Below are 18,542 nucleotides of genomic sequence, written 5' to 3'. Positions count from 1 at the left end.
CTTAGCCCTGGTATTTTGGGCTTGAACTACTTTGAAACTTAGGTGCCTCAAGTTTCCCAGGAGAAGGCATTTAAGTGCTTCACAACGGGGCAGGAAGTGTCACTGACATCTCTGTGCTCTGCACATCTGCAAGAGATCCTGCCTGCACCTCTGCAAACCTCTGTACCAAGAGGAGCCAGGATCAGGTCAGAGATCATCTGCCTCCTTCACAGCACCGTGGGAAGATCTAGAAGCCTCTCAACAGCCAAGCAGTTCCAACACTGCCACAAAGGAGCTGGGGACTATCTTGAAAGTTCTACTCCACCGCAGTGAGTAGAACAGACTTCTCCTAAGGCTCCAGGCTACCTATTTGTAAGTGGGGCAAAGCCATGTTGTGGCTAAACTTTTCCAGTGTTCTGAATCTCCTAAATGAATGAATTTCCCAGGAGCATCCTTGTGAAGATTTTCCCAACCAAATTAGAACCCAAATTTAACTAATTTGTATAGAGATGTGGGCAGGGCTTTCTAGGAATGAAAATAACTACATATTTTATAATCCCTGCCTCATTCATTGCCCCAACTAAACCATCCACTAAGCATTAAACTACCACACTGGTGCTGTCTGCAGAGCACTGAATCTGCTTGCACTTGGATGGGGCAGGATAGCTGCTGGGAAGTGCTAGTTTGGAGGGCAGAGTTCCCCAACCCGGTGGTGAGGGAGGCTTTGCTGTCAGACTGCTCTGGAGGGGCATGAGGAGGACCAAGCAGGCTGCCAGAGGAGCTGGTTTCATTCGTTGTGTGCTTGTGGGCAGCTGGTCACATGTGGGCTGTGACATACTTACTTGCTGTGGAGATGTTACAGCTCCCAACCTGATGCTGTTGCTGGATGCTGTACTCAGGATTGAGGCAGTCTGCGGTGGAGGAGAGGGGAAGGGAGTGAGGGTTACCATCCAGGCAAGACAGATACTGGAGGAAGCTGTGCCAGTCATTTTCTTTAACTCTTTCGTCTCACTGCTGGTGCCTGTAACAGAGCTTGCAGTCACTCCAAGGATTGCCTGGAGTGTGTGCTGGAAGTCTTTGTTCTTGCAGCAGCTGCGGCACTGTCAGCCTGGGAGGGGGGTGCTGGTACAAATGAAGGCAGAGATGTGCTGCTCTGTCCTTTGTGGCAAGCTGTGGGCAGACTGGGAAGCCTTTAGCTCTGGTAGTTCTTCTCATCTGCTGGCTATTTTGTGCAGCCCCTGTTAGTCCCACAGGGTCCAGGGGCAGATGGGAATGGCTCCTGGCAGGCGGGAGAGAGTTCCTGTAGCATGCTTGGAATAGCTGCTCCCGATGCTGAGCCTGCTGTGTGACAAGCTCTGCTGTCTGGGGAAGGGGGCCAGTGAGGAGAAGGCAGTTTGCATTAAGGAAGTCATGCAAGGAGAGGGGTGAGCTGGGGAGTGGAGTGCTTCTGGTTTGTTCCAGCTGTGAAGGCCTCTCCTCTTTGCCCCCTAACCCTGATTTGGTTTTGCATCCTTCCTCCTGGAGTCTTATTTTGGTTTGGGGTGATGACTTTGCTCATCTGCGTATCTGCTTTTGTGCCAGTCTCTAAAGCATGCTCTTCACCCTGGCTGACTTTGTGATCTGTGCTGCCTCTTTGTTGCTGGCTAGCTGAGAAATAAAGCCCTAGCTAGATAAATGGCTTGAGTAGCTGACATCCTAAAGGCTCTCCCTCCTGGATGTGTTGCTTTGGCTACTCTCATTGGGTGCTCAGATGGGACACTGACATTTCAGTGCTAAAAGGCTTTTTGGGCAAGAAGCTCTGCTGCGGTGCAGAGATCCCCTATTCAAGCTTGTTAGAGCCATAGCTACCAGTGGCTTTTGGGCAGATGGATGTGCCTAAGCCTGATGGATCTCCATGATGCTGTTTGTTCCCTGGTGATGCTGCCTTTGGTTACTTCAGCTGACGTTAATAAAACAAATATCCTATATGTAATATAAAAACCATAGTCCTGATAGTCTGTCAGTGAAGCCTCAATTGTGAATCTGCTTTTTATTTGTTCACTTCAGTCTTTAAAACTACTAAAACATCTTCCTATTGCCTCAAAGCTTTAAACACCTTGATCAAACCTAATATACCATAGACTCTTTCATTGGTGTTTACTTTGGTGCCAGGGTGCTGTGCAGTCCTTGTGTTCTGCATGCTGGGTTTGAAAGATGCAAGGCAGGAGAGGCTGAAACTAATCTTGGTCCTGTGCTTGGCTTTGCAGGAAGCATGGTGTGAAAATAAGTGAAGTTGCCAAACTCCTTTGCATTCTGTTGCCTGTCTGAGAAGCAGACCTCATCCTTCCTTCTTGAGCTTTTGGAGGGCTCTTTCTCCCTCTAAGTCACCCTACAGAAGGAATTCAAAACCATCAAAGCAAAGAGTGAGAAGCCAAATGTTTGTTTATGAGTGTGTGTACAAGAACTGAGATCCCAGTTGAGGTTAACAGATGTGTGAGGAGAACTGCTTCTGCTCTCACTGAGATGACTTCTTAGAGGGAGAGGATGCTGCTGTTTCTCAGTAGCACAGTTCAGTGCATGTACCCTAAGGCAAGCAGTTAGCGACAGGCTCATTTCCTGCCAGCCTGACTTGGAATTCATCAGATCTCTGCCAGGTAGTCAGAACATGATGTGACACAGTTGCAGTCTTGCACAAGAAGCTTTGGTTGGCTACCTGAAGAGTTTGTGGAGCTGTGGAGATTCAGCTTTTTAACTATGTGCAGTTGTAGAGCCCCCAGCACAAGAAGGACATCAAACTGTTAGCAAGTCCAGAAGAGGGCCACGAAGATGATCAGAGGTCTGGAGCACCTCTGCTATAAGGACAAGCTAGAAGAGCTGGGGCTCTTCAACCTGGAGAAGAGAAGGCCTTGAGGAGACCTTGGAGTGGCCTTTCAGTATCTGAAGGGGGCCTACAGGAAGGCTGGGGAGGGACTATTTACAAGGTCCTGTAATGACAAGATGAGGAGTAGTGGGTTTAAACTGGCAGAGGGGAGATTGAAAATAGATGTTAGGAAAGGGCTCTTTCCAGTGAGGGTGATGAGACACTGGCACAGGTTGCCCAGCGAGGTTGTGGCTGCTCCCTCCCTGGAGGAGTTCAAGGCCAGGCTGGATGAGGTCCTGAGAGACCTGTTCTAGTGGGAGGTGTCCCTGCCTATGGCAGGAGTTGGAACTGGATGAGCTTTGGTGTCTCTTCCAACCTAAACCATTCTATGATTCTATACTATGATTCTGAAAGAGCTCCTCTGCTACAAGGACAGGCTGAGGGAGCTGGGGTCGTTCAGCCTGGAGAACAGGAGGCTCCAGGGAGACCTAATAGCAGCCTGCCAGTACCTGAAGGGGGTCTACAGGAAGGCTGGAGAGAGACTGTTTACTAAAGCCTGTGGTAGGACAAGGGCAGTAGCTTCAAACTAGAGAAGAGCAGATTTAGATTGGATGTTAGGAGCAGGTTCCTCACTACGAGGGTGGTGGAACACTGGAGCATTTTGCCCAGGGAGGTGGATGTGACCCCATCCCTGGAGATACTCAAGGTGAGGCTTGAAAGGGCTTTGGGCAACCTGATCTAGTTGAGAATGTGCCTGCTGATTGCAGAGGGGATTGCACTAGATGACCTTCAGAGGTCACTTCCAACCCAGACCATTCTGTGATTCTATGAAATCTCAGCATTTTCCAGCTGATGTGTTGGACTGCAATGTCTAAGCTTGGGTGTGCTTTAATCCTTGGTCATATCACCTGCATGCTGCTCCTCAAGTAGCAAACACACCCATGTGGAATTCTAGGATCTTTTAAAACTCAGGCAAGTCTGCAAAGTTTTGGCACATCCCCCCATTTTGTGTGCTTGTTTGGACCAGGTACATTTGGAATAGATTTGAAGTGAGCAGGACAGGATTTCAGCTGTAGGAGGATAGTGTTTGGCTGTGCAGGTGTGTCCTTGTGAGGACCTGGGTAGAGCCTATTGTGTAATTTAACCTGCCATCCTCTTACCTGTCTGAAAAAGACCTGCTTGCCACAGCATTTCTGTGGATATTGATGTCTAGAGTCTTAAGAGCTTAATTCTCTGTATGAGTGCTGGGAAGAGGATTTCAAGATCCTCAAAACCAGAAACAATGAAAATCACAGACTTGGTCACAGAAACTTTCAGGTTGGAAAAGCCCTTCAGGGTCACCAAGTCCAACTGATATCCCTCCTCTACAAGGCTCACCCTAAACCATACCCCTAAGCACCGCATCAGAACGACCTTTAAACACATCCAGGCTTGGTGACTCAACCACCTCCCTGGGCAGTCCATTCCAGTGCCTGAACACTCTTGCTGGGGAACAACTTTCCCTGATGTCCAGTCCAAACCTACCCAGCTGCAGCTTGTTCTAGCACTAATTACCTGTGAGAGGAGACCAGCACCAATCTCTGCACAACCTCCTTTCAGGTAGCTGTAGACAGCAATGAGGTCTCCCCTCAGCCTCCCCTTTTTAGTCACTCCTCATAAGATTTATTCCCCAAAATACATGCTCTGCAGTTATTTCCTGGCTTCCTAATGCTTACTCGAATGGATCTGTAGCCAGGACAGCTGGCTGCAGGTTACCACTTAGCTTGGTGGTGAGTGTGGATGAAGGAGAAGCAAGCAGGGACAAATCCAGGACTATAATGTTTATTTGTAAGTGATTCGAGTTGTATTTCTGGCATGAGAGAAAGCAGAGTACTTGACCTCTGCCTCCTCGTTTGCTTTCTTCTTGCCTTGGAGCTCAACTGAGAATGGGACTGGGATTAGATCACTCTGAGGGCATTAGTTCATCAGCTTTGGAAAGTGAGGGAGCACTCTTCTTGCAGCTTCTCCTATTGCAACCCTTGCCCAGAGGCCCCACTCTCACACTTCAGTGACATTAGACAGGTCCTCTCCCTCTCTTTCTCCCCAGACTGACTCTCCTAGGCCCGTACAGAGCTCTGCCTTTAGCAGAAGGGGCAGCATCAAGCACGTCCATGTGTCATTGTCTTCCCCCTGGGCATGTGTGAAGCAGGCCTGGGGTGCTGCCCGTGCAGTTGGTTCTTCACGCCCTGCGTGCATGCATACCTCACTTCAGCAGCTGTCTCTCACAAATGCTGTGTAGGGCTTCTCACTCCAGCCCCTCCTGCACAGGTGCTCCTGTAGCTGTGTGCAGAACAGCTCTCTTCGTCTGGGCAAGTGAATGTGTAGGCAGGTGTCTCCCTCCTCTTCTCCCTCAAGTGGTTTGTGATTTATTTTGGGGACTGGCTTGGGTGTAAAGTGTTAGCTCGGAGCAGCACTGGTCAGACCACACCTTGAGTACTGTGTCCAGTTCTGGGCCCCTCAATTCAAGAAGGATGTTGAGGTGCTGGAACATGTCCAGAGAAGGGCAACAAAGCTGGTGAGGGTCCTGGAACACAAACCCTATGAGGAGAGGCTGAGGGAGCTGGGGGTGTTTAGCCTGGAGAAGAGGAGGCTCAGGGGTGATCTTATTACTGTCTACAACTACCTGAAGGGGCATTGTAGCCAGGTGGGGGGTGGCCTCTTCTCCCAGGTAACCAGCAATAGAACAAGGGGACACAGTCTCAAGTTGTGCCAGAGGCTGGATATTAGGAAGAAGTTCTTCCCAGAGAGAGTGATTGGCATTGGAATGGGCTGCCCAGGGAGGTGGTGGAGGCACCATCCGTGGGGGTCTTCAAGAAAAGCCTGGCTGAGGCACTTAGTGCCATGGTCTAGTTGATTGGATAGGTCTGGGTGCTAGGTTGGACTGGATGATCTTGGAGGTCTCTTCCAACCTGGTTGATTCTATGATTCTATGATTCTAAAACACTTAAAGCTGAGATTGAAAACACTAGGGTAGGAGGCTTGCTTGCTGTTCTGAAATGCTGAAGTGACTTGGGTGACATGAAGCTGTCCAGTGACCAAACAAAAGCTGATTTCTTCCTTAGCAGCCGTTGGCTGGTTGAAGTTTACAGACCTCAGAAGAGAGCCTCCTGTCATGAAACATTTTATGTGGTAACTACATCTTCATAGCTACTCATAGTATCAATCAGGTTGGGAAACACCATCAGGATCATCAAGTCCAACCTATCATGCAATATTATCTAATCAACTAAACCACATCAGCAAGTGCCACATCCAGTCTCTTTTTAAACACCTCCAAGGACAGGGACTCCACTACCTTCCTGGGCAGCCCATTCCAATGCCAATCACTCTTTCTGCCAAGAACTTCCTGACATACAGCCTGAAGCTCTCCTGGTGCAGCTTGAGACTGTCTCCTCATTCTGTCCCTGGTTGCCTGGGAGAAGAGACCAATCCTTGCCTGGCCACGACCTCCTTTCAGGCAGTTGTAGACAGCAATAAGGTCCCCCCTGAGTCTCCTTCTCTAGGCTTGTGCTAGTCTGAGCCTAGCTAGAATGTTTTGGTGAGAAGAAGTAGATTGCTGGCTGTGGAAGGAAAACAAGGCTGATGTCTACCTCACTACCTCACTGATTAGCTTGCTGAGATGTATAAGAATAAGACTCAAAACATAAAGGCACTTCTGCTGGGGAACTGGCTCAGCTGCATTTCTCTCTAGCCTCCCTGCCATTTCTTTAATCTACTTTGCTTCCTAACCCCCTGCTAGGACCTCCATTCTTCCTTGGGACTGGGGTAAGGTAGAGAGGGGCAGGGGGAAGGTGTAGGGGCGGTTGGGAGCCCCTCCTGGGGACTCAGGTTTCTGGGAGGGCTGTTGTGCTTCTGTATTACCTTTTACCTTGTATATTTCTGTGTATAACTGTCTATACTGTAAATATCTGCTTGTATATTGTGCCAGCTGTAAATATAAGCTTCATTCAATTTCCAGAGCCAGCTGAGTCTAGTCTGGGTGATTTCCAAAGCGTGGGGGAGCAGGCAACACCCAAACCATCACAAGGCTAAACCCCTGCCCCCAGCTCCCTGAGCCTCTCCTCGCAGGGCTGTGCTCCAGCCCCCTCACCATCCTTGTTGCCCTCATTTGGACACAGTTGAACATTTCAACATCTTCCTTAAATTGAGTTTCCCAGAACTGGACACAGCTTTTAACCTGGACAAAGGGTACCTGTGTAGTGAGCTAGAGTCTTCCCGTTCCAGCTCCTGTCCTGCAGTTGGTTGGCGTTCCCTATAGCTGTGGGAGCATCTGTTGTTATTCTTGACTGCTGTGGGCCTTAATTAAAATACAGATCTTTAATTTTTAATTTCTCCTTCCTGTTGATTTGACTGTCTCTGCGTGAACGAGATCTCAGTGCAATTACTGCGCTCCCTGTGGAGAATCAGGCATTTAATTCAGTGAGGCAAACTTTTTCTTGGAGGGGGTTTATTTTCCTGATCTTCCTACTTGGAGGGATGCAGAAGCAAAGCATCCAGTGAATAAAGAATGTGAGACCTTCTCTTGCTGCTGTGGGCACGTTTGCCGGATCTTGGCTACCAAAATGTTGTGTTCTTTACAGGTAGCTGCCTCCCTTGAGCAAAGAATCATAGAATCAGTCAGGGTTGGAAGGAACCACGAGGATCATCTAGTTCCAACCTCCCTGCCATGCCCAGGGACACCCTACCCTCGATCAGACTGGCCACAGCCCCATCCAGCCTGGCCTTAAACACCTCTAGGGATGGGGCCTCAACCACCTCCCTGGGCAACCCATTCCAGTCTCTCACCACTCTCATGCTGAACAACTTCCTCCTCACATCCAGTCTGAACCTACCCATCTCCAGCTTTGCTCCATTCCCCCTAGTCCTGTCACTCCCTGATAGTCTAAAAAGTCCCTCCCCAGCCTTTTTGTAGGCCCCCTTCAGATATTGAAAGGCCACTTCAGAGCCTCCTCTTCTCCAGACTGAACAGCCCCAACTCCCTCAGTCTGTCCTCATAGCAGAGCTGCTTCAGCCCTCTGAGCATCCTCATGGCCCTTCTCTGGACACGCTCCAGCATTTCCACATGCTTCTTGTAATGGGGGCTCCAGAACTGGATGCAGTACTCCAGGTGTGGTCCCACCAGAGTGGAGCAGAGGGGGAGAATCACCTCCCTGGCCCTACTGGCCACACTTCTCCTGGTGCAGCCTCGGATCTGATTGGCACAACTTGCATTAGCAGGGTGAGTTGAAACCGTTGGATCATGTCCACATTTCCTCTTTAAAACTGCATTCTTGCAGCAACCATGTAAAAAGATGAAGAGTTTTAGTCTTTATTAAGCTCTCATTATTTGTTAACCTGAGAGCAGTCAGGCAAGTACTGACTCTTTGCCATGGAGGGGAATGTGTGAGCCCAGGGAATGCAAACCTCCCAGCAGAGACACTACCTGCTGCTGTGTGGGACCCAGCTGTGTTCCTAGCAGGGAGATTTACTATGAACCTTCAAAACAGAGTGGAAATCTTAGCTTTCAGACTTCCATTGCCCTTATTTAAGCTTTTGCTAGCTAAACTCCCTGTGTGCAGCCATAGCTCATTGCTGCAAAGAACAGGCAAAGAAAGGGCTCATCTGCACCTCCTGTCATGCAGTCCCAGGCTTTTTATAGACTGCTCAAAATACTTCAGGCTCTTTCAGCTCCAGACTTGAGGCTTCCTCAGTTCCTCTTCTGTCTGCATGCTAGATTATTTCCCCTGTGTTCACAGATGTGATGTAGAAACTTCCAGCTGTAGCTATGTTCTTTTTTTCTTCAAATCTTTCCAGGTTGACCTGTGTCTTGTTTTTTTTCCTTACCAATGTTTAATTGTAATAGTCTGCTTGGTAGAAATGTTTTGTGAGAATTTAACCTTCCAGTCGCTGAGATTTGATGGAAGTACAGCAAAACTTAGGCTAAAGATAAGTGTGTGGAAGGAGCTGCTGCTTTTCTCAGAGGCAGTTGTGACAAATTCTTATCACAGAATGTCAGGGGTTGGAAGGGACCTCAAAAGCTCATTCAGTCCAAGCCTTCTGCCAGAGCAGGATCACCAATACCAGATCACACAGGAATGCATCCAGGCAGGTCTTGAATATCTCCAGAGAGGGAGAATCATAGAATCAACCAGGTTAGAAGAGAACTCCAAGATCATCCAGTCCAACTTAGCACCCAGCCCTAGCCAGTCAACTAGACCATGGCACTAAGTGCCTCATCCAGGCTTTTCTTGAACACCTTCAGGTGCCTCCACCACCTCCCTGGGCAGCCCATTCCAATGCCAGTCACTCTCTCTGTGAAGAACTTATTCCTAACATCCAGCCTAGACCTCCCCCAGCACGACCTGAGACTGTGTCCCCTTGTTCTGTTGCTGGTTGCCTGGCAGAAGAGACCAACCCCCACCTGGCTACAACCTCCCTTCAGGTAGTTGTAGACAGTAATGAGGTCACCCCTGAGCCTCCTCTTCTCCAGGCTAAACAGGCCCAGCTCCCTCAACCTCTCCTCATAGGGTTTGTGTTCCAGGCCTCTCACCATCTTCATTGCCCTTCTCTGGACGTGTTCCAGCATCTCAACAGAGACTCCACGACCTCCCTGGGCATCCTGTTCCAGTGTTCTGTCACCCTCACAGTGAAAAAATGTTTCCTCACATTTCCAGGGAATTTCCTTTGCTTCAGCTTCCACCCATTGCCCCTTATCCTATCCTTGGGCATTACCGAGCAGAGCCTGGCTCCATCCTCTTGGCACTCACCCTTTACATAGTTATAAACATTCATGAGGTCACCCTTGCACATGTGAGAGGTTAAGGATCCTTGCACTGGTGGCAGGGACACTCTGCTGACTCTGGGTGCAGTGACATGTTTGAGATGTATCTTCCATGACTAAGGTATAGTCCTGGTCTGCCACATATTCCAAGCATTGCTTTGATTTGTAAGCTGCAAACTTAGACTCAGGACCTGGAACAGTGAGCATGCTGAGGATAAGAGTGATTTGGTGGGATTTAAACTCTGGTGGGTTTTTTTTGTTCCACTCCCCCCTCCCATGGAGAATATAAACATTTCATTGTGGGTTTTTTGTTCGGTGTGAAGTGCCTTTTAGTACCAGCAGCCCAGCAATGTAGGATAGAGAAAGCAGATGTGTCCTTTCTCTTTTTTTAACTGCTTTTGTTTTTCAGATCGTTGTAAAACAGGCTTTTATTTTTTTTTTTTTTCTTTCCAAGCAACAAGTTCTGCCCAGGGCTTGATCAAAGCTCACAAATGATGAATTGAAGAAAAGCCCAGCGGAGAACAGAACGCCCTCCTTGTGCTTTGCTCTCTGTGCTCAGAACCCCATTGTTTCTTCCCATACCTTTTCCATCCTCGAGCTGGGGATGGAGAGAAAAGGTCTTTGTTCTTTCCTATCAGCCCAGACAATGCCGGCGTGTTGTCCTACCTCTGCTCTCAGCACCTGACCTCCCGGGCTCTGTGGGGTTTGGCAAGCAGAGCTCAATTGTCCTCCAGCTAAAGCCTTACAAAGAAAACAAATGGCATCACAGCCTCTCTCCTCCAGATCCTGGCCCAGTCAGCATCTCTGCCTGCTGCTTTGTCTAGGACGTGGAGGGAAAGCTTCTCTAGCTCCTGGTGTTGAGGGATGCAGCTTCACCTGATGGGGACACTTGTGCTTCATAGAACCACAGAATTGTCAGGGCTGGAATGGACCCCAAGCATCAGCTAGCTCTAACCCCCCTGCCATGGGCAGGGACACCTCATACTAGATCTAGTTGCTCAGAGCTCCATCCAGCTTGGCCTTAAAAACTTCCAGGATGGGGCTTCCACCATCTCCCTGGACAACCTGTTCTAGTGTCTCACCACCCTGCAGTTGCAGTTGAACACACTGGTCTGTGCTGGCCTGCTTCTGCAGGTGCCTGCTTTGCTTGGTGGGTTGATGGAGCCCATGGGTGTTGGCATGCATGGTTTCCCCCTCTGCTAGCCCACTGCAGCTATCCTGCTTGATTCTGCCAACCCTCACCCAGGGGTGGCACCCAGCACCTCCAGCCTCGTGCTGCCTGCACATGTGTCTCAGTGACAGTGCACACAGCTGATGCTCTTGTGGCAGGGGAATGGAGGCCCAGGCAGACCTCTTTTTTCCCACCTTCCTTATAACTTGTATAGCATCTCTGGCTATGCTGTCTTCTGATGCAAAGCTCTGCACAGGAGAGTTATCTGTGTCTTGGGTTTAGGGGCTGATAGCAGGAACCAGTGTTTTGCAAATGGGCAGAGAGCACAGATTGTGTGGGCTGTGGTGGAGAAGAGGCTGCAAAGGATGTGTTTGGAAAACTACTTGCATGAAGGCCATAAGAGCTAAGACATCTCTTCCATCTTCCAAGCTCGGTGTGAGAGGGCAAAGTTCAGGTGAAGGAGCAGATGTTCTGGATGAGTCAGACAGCAGTTGCTTAACATCTGCCACTACTCTTGTCAGGAAGAGCCTTTAGCTGTGCCATTCCTGCAGTTTTGTGCCCAGGATGGTTGTTTACCAACAAGCATTGCAGCCAAGCAGTGTTTCAGCTTCCCCTGTGATGAAAAAGGTGATGGAGATGCACACTACCCTTGCAGTGGTGACTTTTGTTCCTGGCACCAGTGCAGAACCATGTAGCTTCAGTCAGTGGCACTCATGCTACTACTGCCTGGGTACACACCAAAATCCAGTGTCAGCTCCTCTTCCTTTCCATCTGCTGCTAGGCTTGGCCCCTTCATGGACAGCCCTGATGTTGTGCTTTATCTGGGAGAAAGGCCCAGTTTCAGAGGGGCTGTGCTGAGGCTTGCTAACATTCCATGGCAGAGGCTGAAGGTGCCCATGCTGTGGGGTAGAGACCTGTCACAAAGGCAGGGCTGGCTCCTGGCCAGTGTGACCACTGATGTCAAGTCACTAGAGCCCACCCAGCAACTTTCTCTGGCCTCTGCTTTCTTCAAGCTGAGCTGTCAGTGCTTCAGGTTTCTCTTTCCCTGAAGTTTGTTTCTAGGCATCCTGCCTTTGTTACACCAGCTGGTGGCAGCTTCTGTGGGGCTGGGACAGTGCCAGTACTGTGGTCTCATTACTTCAGAGCCTTAACTTAGCAGCAACCAGACTAAACTTTGCCTGGTCTCAAGCTCCCTGTGCTGGAAGGCAGAAGTGCAAACAGCTTTAACCAGAACAATGTAGCATTGCCAGGGTAAAAAAATGTGATTTTCTTGCATATGTGTGGCATGTGAATGCCAGGGCCAGAGGGCACTGCTTGAGTCCTCTTTCTTATTTTCTGTCTTTTTTTTACTTTCCAGTTAGAGATGCCTGAGCCACTTGCATGCACTTTTGTTTAGGGGTGAGGAGGAGAATGTGTGGGTTTACAAGAGGAGGTGGGAATGAGATCTTTGAGTGCCAGGAGATTTCATACTGAAAAAGCCAACAATCTAGGAGAGCTTTGTAGACAAGTTTAAAATTAGTCTGACCTAGTGTTTTTATATTGCTGGAATTTAAGTCTTCTGACCCTAAAGCTTTTGTTCTGACTCAGAGCAAGAGTTCTCAGGCTGTGGTTGGTGGAAGAGCATGCTGTGAGGTTCTCTCATGTGGTCGTGGGTCTGTATCAAACAGAGACCTACCTCTCGTCCATAAACTTGTATTTGAGAGGTAGGAGAAATGCAGCCTGAAAAGCTGGGGACGCCTCACATATTTCTGCTGCCTTTGTCTGTATCAGTGTGTGGCTTATGTCTGGAGCCTGTTCACCCTCAAACTGAGATACTGCTGTGTAAAAAAGCTGTTTAGAGCTTTTCCCTTTTCAGACATGACTGTAACGGTTTTTCTTCTGTTCCTTTTGCAGGTTGTGCAGCTTGACATTAAAGAAACTGGTAGTCTTAAAGGAATTGGATAAGGAGCTTATTTCTGGGGTCATTGCTGTTAAAATGCAGGTAATTGCTGCTCAATTCTAAGAATTAAATGTGTTGCTTTGGTAAAAATACTGGCAGATGCCTAACTGAGCTTCATCCCCACATGAGCATCCATTACAGCCACAGGCTGCTTAGGTACATCAGGGCACTCTGGATGTGTGGAGTCTCTTGTGATCTTTCCCCCATCTTTCTACTGAATTTCACTGTTGTAAGTGATGAATATTGTTCACTGAGGGCTCAGCATGAGCTTATCTGCATGTGAAAATGGTCTTTACAGTTCACATGCTGTCACCTCTTCTTCTTGAGCTGGCACTACATCCAAGCCTGGTTCTCTGTTTAACATGCTTCAGCTCACTTTAGGGCTTAACATCTTGGTAACTTGGTTGTGGTTTGGGGGCTGGTTGGTCTGCCTTTCTCTGCTGATAGGCAGCTCTGCTGCCAGGTGTCCAAATCATTTCATAGCCAGGTGCTTGTCAGTGGATTTGCAAGGGTCCTGTACATTTTAATCTGTTTCCATAAAATACAGCTGCCATCCAAGGTAAATAACCCACTTTGCAGCACACGTTTGTGACATTTAATTAGGTGCCTAACATGTAGGTCACACAGCCTCGAGGCAGGCTAGGAAAGAAGGGGACTCAATTCCACAGTGCGTCACAGCATCGGCTTGGCTCACATGCTCCAACCTCTGCAAATGCTGAAGTACTTAATGAGGAAAATTCTAGCTGACCTACAAGTAGAAAAGTGCCATTAACCATGCTGAAAAACTGCTGCTTTTCAAATAAAAAGCCATGAACACACCTGTAAGGAGCTACTTGTGTCAAAACAGGCACACAGCTTGGAAACTGAAATCATGAAGGCTTTGTGATGCAAGAACATGGCAGTTGAGGCTGTAACCAACATCTCTTGCTTCCATGAACAGTCCATCTGGGGTGAAAATGCATCCCTCTGTGTTGGAGTGGCTTCATGCACCCATAGCAGGGAGCAGAAAGGCAGGGAATTGTTTCACACACCTGGATTCATGGGAGCCTTGGAAGAAGCACAGCTGTGGGTTTCCAGGCTGTCAGATATTGCTTACCAGGGCTGACAGCTTTCCATATGCTTGTACTCCTAGATGGTGGATGCATCACTGTAAGAGCCTGAGGCTTGTCAGCAAAGGATCTACGTGTAGGGCATGTCAGGCTTGGCTTGGAGAATGCAGTAGCTTTTACAACAGCAAAACCTTTTTCTGCCCAGATGACTGCTGTCTACTCACAGTTTTTATGGGTGAAAAGGTTGGAAATGCTGCCCCAGACCTGCAAGTCCAGAGGGAGTTTTAACATGTGGGACTTGCTTGTCTGTTTTGGGTAGAGGTGATCTGCCTTGCTGTGTTAAGTCTGATGCTGGACCTGAGCACTTCTGCAGTCTTTTTATACCAGGGCAGATCCCTGAAGAAGGGGAAGGCAGGAGGACTTGCCTTGCTTGGGGTGCTCATTCATCTGTCAAGTCCCAAGCTGCAGCTCACATCCCCAGGCCATCCTTGTGCCTTTGATCTGCCCTTTAAATTGACCTAGAGGTGACAGTAGTTGGAATGATCCAATGACTGTGGTCCCAGTGGTTGCCTCGCCTTGGGCGTCCCTTGTGCTGGATCAGCATCCATCCTTCCTTGTGATGTGCTATTTAATGGTGGGTCAGTAGTGCTGCAGCTCTCAAATACAGGCAGATTCGAAGCCCTGTCATTGAAAGTCTCTTTATAGCTTGCAGGTTATGATGCAGCTGCTGACAAGCTCTTTCAGGGACACTTAATTTGCCAGCACTCAGATTTCTGACATGGCTGCTGTTGGAGGCTGCTGATACTGGATCATCAAATATATGATCTGTGTGGAATGACTCACTGCCTTTGTGTGGGGAATTGGGAGAGAGAGGTGTCAGGCAGCAGAGTCCTTCCAGAGGGGATGGCTGAATTCAGGCCTAATGAGAACATCCTACCTGCGTTTCCCCAGGTCTCTTTGCTGCCTCTTGAGCAGTGATGTTCAAAGAGTTGTCAGCTGTGTTTCCCAAGCTGTTGCTCTGTTTATCTGCTGTGCTCTTTTAAAAGCAGCTATATTTGGTGTTTCGGGAGATTTGGAGTTGCGTAACAAGCAAAGCAAGATTGCTGCTATTAGGAGCTTTGCAGCAACAGAACAGATGCTGCTGTTGCCAGTGGCGAGGCTAGCTGGGCTTTTCTTGCCTGCATGCTGCTTTTCCTGGGGGAGCACCACTTGGGCTTCTCCTGCTGCTCTGCTGTCTGTCCTCTGATCTGCTGGAGCTTAGACACTTTGGTTTCCCCGCAGAGGAGCCAGTGCTGTGCTGCGCCAAAGCTGAGGCACCGCTGCAAGTCACAGCACTTGCTCTGGCTGCCTGAGCGATGTGTTTGGGGAGGAAGGGATGGAAATGAGTCTCTGCTGCACTCTCATCTTGGGATGTTATTTGAGATCAGATTTTCTTTTGGATGTAGCTGGCGGTGTGTTCACTTCTCCAGTCTGCCTCTGATTTCCCAGGTGCTTCTTCTGTAAGAGCTTACAGTTCTGTGCTTTTGGGAGATCAGCCTGCCTGGACAAAGCCACATCTGCAGCATCAGCAGAACATTGAGCCAGGGGCCTCTGAAACTTGCCACTGTGTTTGAATGGCACAGAAGGGTTTGCTAGGCAGCAGTCAGTCGTGCTTCCTTCAAGTTTTCCAGGAAACATGCCCTGAAATGAAACGATGTGATGGTTTGGGTGTTACTCACCCCCCCACTTTGGAAATCACCCAGACTAGATTCAGCCAGCTCTGGAACTTGAAGCTTGTTATTTACAGCTTAGCACAAAATACAAGCAGATATTTACAGTATATACAGTTATAGACAGAAATATACAAGGTAAAAAGGTAATACAGAAACACAACAGCCCTCCCAGAAACCTGAGTCCCCAGGAGGGGCTCTCAACTGCCCCTTCATCTTCCTCCTGCCCCTCTCTACCTTACCCCAATCCCAAGGAAGAATGGAGGTTCGGCCAGGGAGGGGGTTAGGAAGCAAAGTGGATTAGTCAAAGAAACAGCCAAGAGGGGTGAGGTTAGAGATGCAGCTCAGCCAGTTCCCCAGCAGAAGAAGAGACTGCCCTACCTATGTTTGGATTTTTGTTTTTACACGTCTCAGTAAGCCTATGAGTGAAGCAGACATCACCATTGCTTTCCTTTCACAGCCTGTAATCTGGTTCTTCTCACCAAAACTTTCTAGCCTGCTTCAAACTAGCACAAATGATCACACAATAAATAGCTCAGTAACTCAGCATACAGCAGCCCAAACTCATGCTGATTTGGAGTTGCCCTGTAATGCTATTAGGCCTCCAGACTCTGCTGTGATGTTTACTGGATGTATGTTTTTACTTTTATAGCCCCAGCTACTCTCAGTTGTTTGAAACAGGTCAAAATCTTCACTCTTCCTCAGGGAGGCATGTGTGCAGAAAAAGGAAAGACCAATCTGTGGTGGCTGAGGCTGGAGATCGAAGCATGATGCTGCAGCCTCCAAACCCAGGAGGTTATGGGACTTGTACCCCCTGGGCACAGTGAAAATATGAGACTTTCTAACTTGAGGGGTGGAAGTTGACTCATAGCTTCCAAATGCTGGAATTTGGCAGGAAAAAAAAAAAACCAACCCTGCTTTGTTGTAGGTAGAGAGTAAATATGCCCAAATCTTTATTAGTCAAATCTCTGTCTTTCCCCTCATTAATATTTCACAGCAGTGCAAGGTCAGACCCATCCATTCTCTTTCACTGTGGTAGTCCTTGACAATGTTTCCTGAGTTTGAGTAAACAGCCCTGGGGTGGGAGGTAAGGACTGGTTTCTGGGAAACTCACCCCAAGGGCTTTGTTCCTGCGCAGGGCTCCAAGCGCATCCTGCGGTCACACGAGATCGTGTTGCCCCCGAGCGGACACGTGGAGACGGAGCTGGCGCTGACCTTCTCGCTGCAGGTGAGGTGGGATGCGGCCGGGGGGCGCTGGTGCCTGCTGGGCTTGCTGCCTTGCAGCGAGCAGAGGTGCACAGTGGGGCAGAGACAACTCTTGTAGTGCTGCCTGAGGTGCTCGTTCTTGCGACAGTCACAGCCGGTTCTGAAGAGCTGCCTGAGCTCTTGGCTTCACTCTGGGCTGGGGAGAATTAGAGCAAAAATAGCCCAGATGCTTCCAGCATCTGAGGAGGGGGAAGCCCACTAAGGAGGCTTGCCATATAAAGCCTTGGAATTGTTCTTGGGGCCAACTCTGCATCATGGGAACCAGTTCCCTAATCCTGTCTTGTCTCAGGGGAAACAGGCAACCTGCAGGTCCTCAGCGCAGTGGCACAAATTTGCCTGAATTGCCTCTCAGTATTGAGGGTCTGGAGCATCAGGTGCTGGCTCACTGTGTTAGGAGACCTTCCTTATTGTGTATCCAGTGTTTGGAGCCCAGGAACATGAGGACGTTGCAGTAGTCTGTCTACTTCATGTAATGGCTATGGCAGGAGCTGAGCTTGATGGCTTTTCTTTGCCTTCTCTTGCCTTTGTGGGCACTGGAAGGTGGCAGCCATGGTTGATGGCATGAAGAATCGGTCAGGCTGATGGAAGGCAATAGCAGGAATGGGACAGGAGAAATTCCCATCTGGAGTTGCTGAGGAGGGCACTGTTTAGAGCAGAAGCAGGGCACAGATAGTAACTACTGGCTCTAGAGTCCTAGGAGTATCTGGGAACTGGAGCAGCTGTCTTTTATTGGTTCTTCTTTTCCTCGAAGTATGCTACCCTGGAGCTACCTCCTAAGCAGGGAAATAAGATAAATAGAGGCTGGTTTCTTGCAAGCAAGAGGGAAGGGTGGTACTGCAGACACTCAGATGCATTCATATGTGGATCATCAGTGGTTTGGGAATATTGGTTGGGTCCTGAAGTCAAGAGTTTAATCTGGTAAGGAGAAAGGCTCAAGTGCTGATGTGAGGTGGGCTGGTTGTTCCTCAGACCTGTGCAGACTCAAGGCACACAAGTGTTTGGTGCAGACAGATGATAACCCTGTGACTGCCCAGGCAGATACACAGCTGGTGGCTGCTTCTGATTCTATTCTGATGAAGCCCACAAACTGTGTTAACTGCAGCACTGCCTCTCTCTTTTTGTGAGCAGGAATAACAACGCCACACGACAACAATTCACAGGTCCTGGGGCTGCAGCTTTCCCATGACTGGGAGCTGAGCTGTAAGATGAACGAGGTCTCCCTTTGCCAGGCCCGTGTCAGCAAGGAGCAAAGTTTTCTGCAGATCTCTTTGAATTAACAGGGAATGTGGTTTGTTTTTTTTTTCTCTTGGGACTTACAGCAATGCTGCAGCAGGACACAGAGCGTTGCCTTGAACTCGATTTCCCTTGAAGGGGCTGGGAATTGAGCCAGAATAGGGGAAAGCAGTGATGTCCAAGCCACTGAGCCTTCAGAAGAGCAAGCTTAATGCAGGGATGTGCTGCTGGGCTCCTGCTGCAGGAGGATTTGGTGGTCTTGAATTCAGTGAGGCCTGGGAAACCTTCCTGAAATAGCACAGTAGGATTTTTAGGACAGTTTTATTGTTACTTAATTGGATAATGACTGGAAAGCTGCTCCTAGCTGACAATGGCAGCTTAAGCCAGATACAGCCTGAATTTAGTGCCTGGGACACATCTGAGAGTGGAGAAGGGCCATAAGGTAAAAGCATTTGGAGTCACAGCACAAGAAGGTCTCAGTGTCTTGCAGCAGCCAATATCTGCATATTGCACTGTCAACTCTTCCAGCAGTGTGCCTTGAGCTAACTGTCTGCATTT

The 18,542-nt window shown here is 48.9% G+C and overlaps 1 protein-coding gene across 10 annotated transcripts in view; it reads left to right on the top strand.

Moving 5' to 3' along the window:
- PACS2 (phosphofurin acidic cluster sorting protein 2) overlaps window positions 1-18,542 on the top strand; it is a 103,879-nt gene that overhangs the window by 27,627 nt on the left and 57,710 nt on the right. For all 10 annotated transcript variants that reach the window (XM_064147218.1, XM_064147212.1, XM_064147211.1 and 7 more), the window contains exons 2-3: window positions 12,682-12,769; window positions 16,624-16,713. In XM_064147218.1, coding sequence (XP_064003288.1) covers window positions 12,682-12,769; window positions 16,624-16,713 — 178 coding nt within the window. The remainder of the gene's footprint in view (window positions 1-12,681; window positions 12,770-16,623; window positions 16,714-18,542) is intronic.

Source organism: Pogoniulus pusillus, chromosome 8 (genome assembly GCF_015220805.1).
Source record: "Pogoniulus pusillus isolate bPogPus1 chromosome 8, bPogPus1.pri, whole genome shotgun sequence".
NCBI lineage: Eukaryota > Metazoa > Chordata > Aves > Piciformes > Lybiidae > Pogoniulus > Pogoniulus pusillus.
The sequence above is the reverse complement of the archived record's forward strand: the minus strand, read 5'-3'. Positions and strand labels throughout refer to the sequence as shown.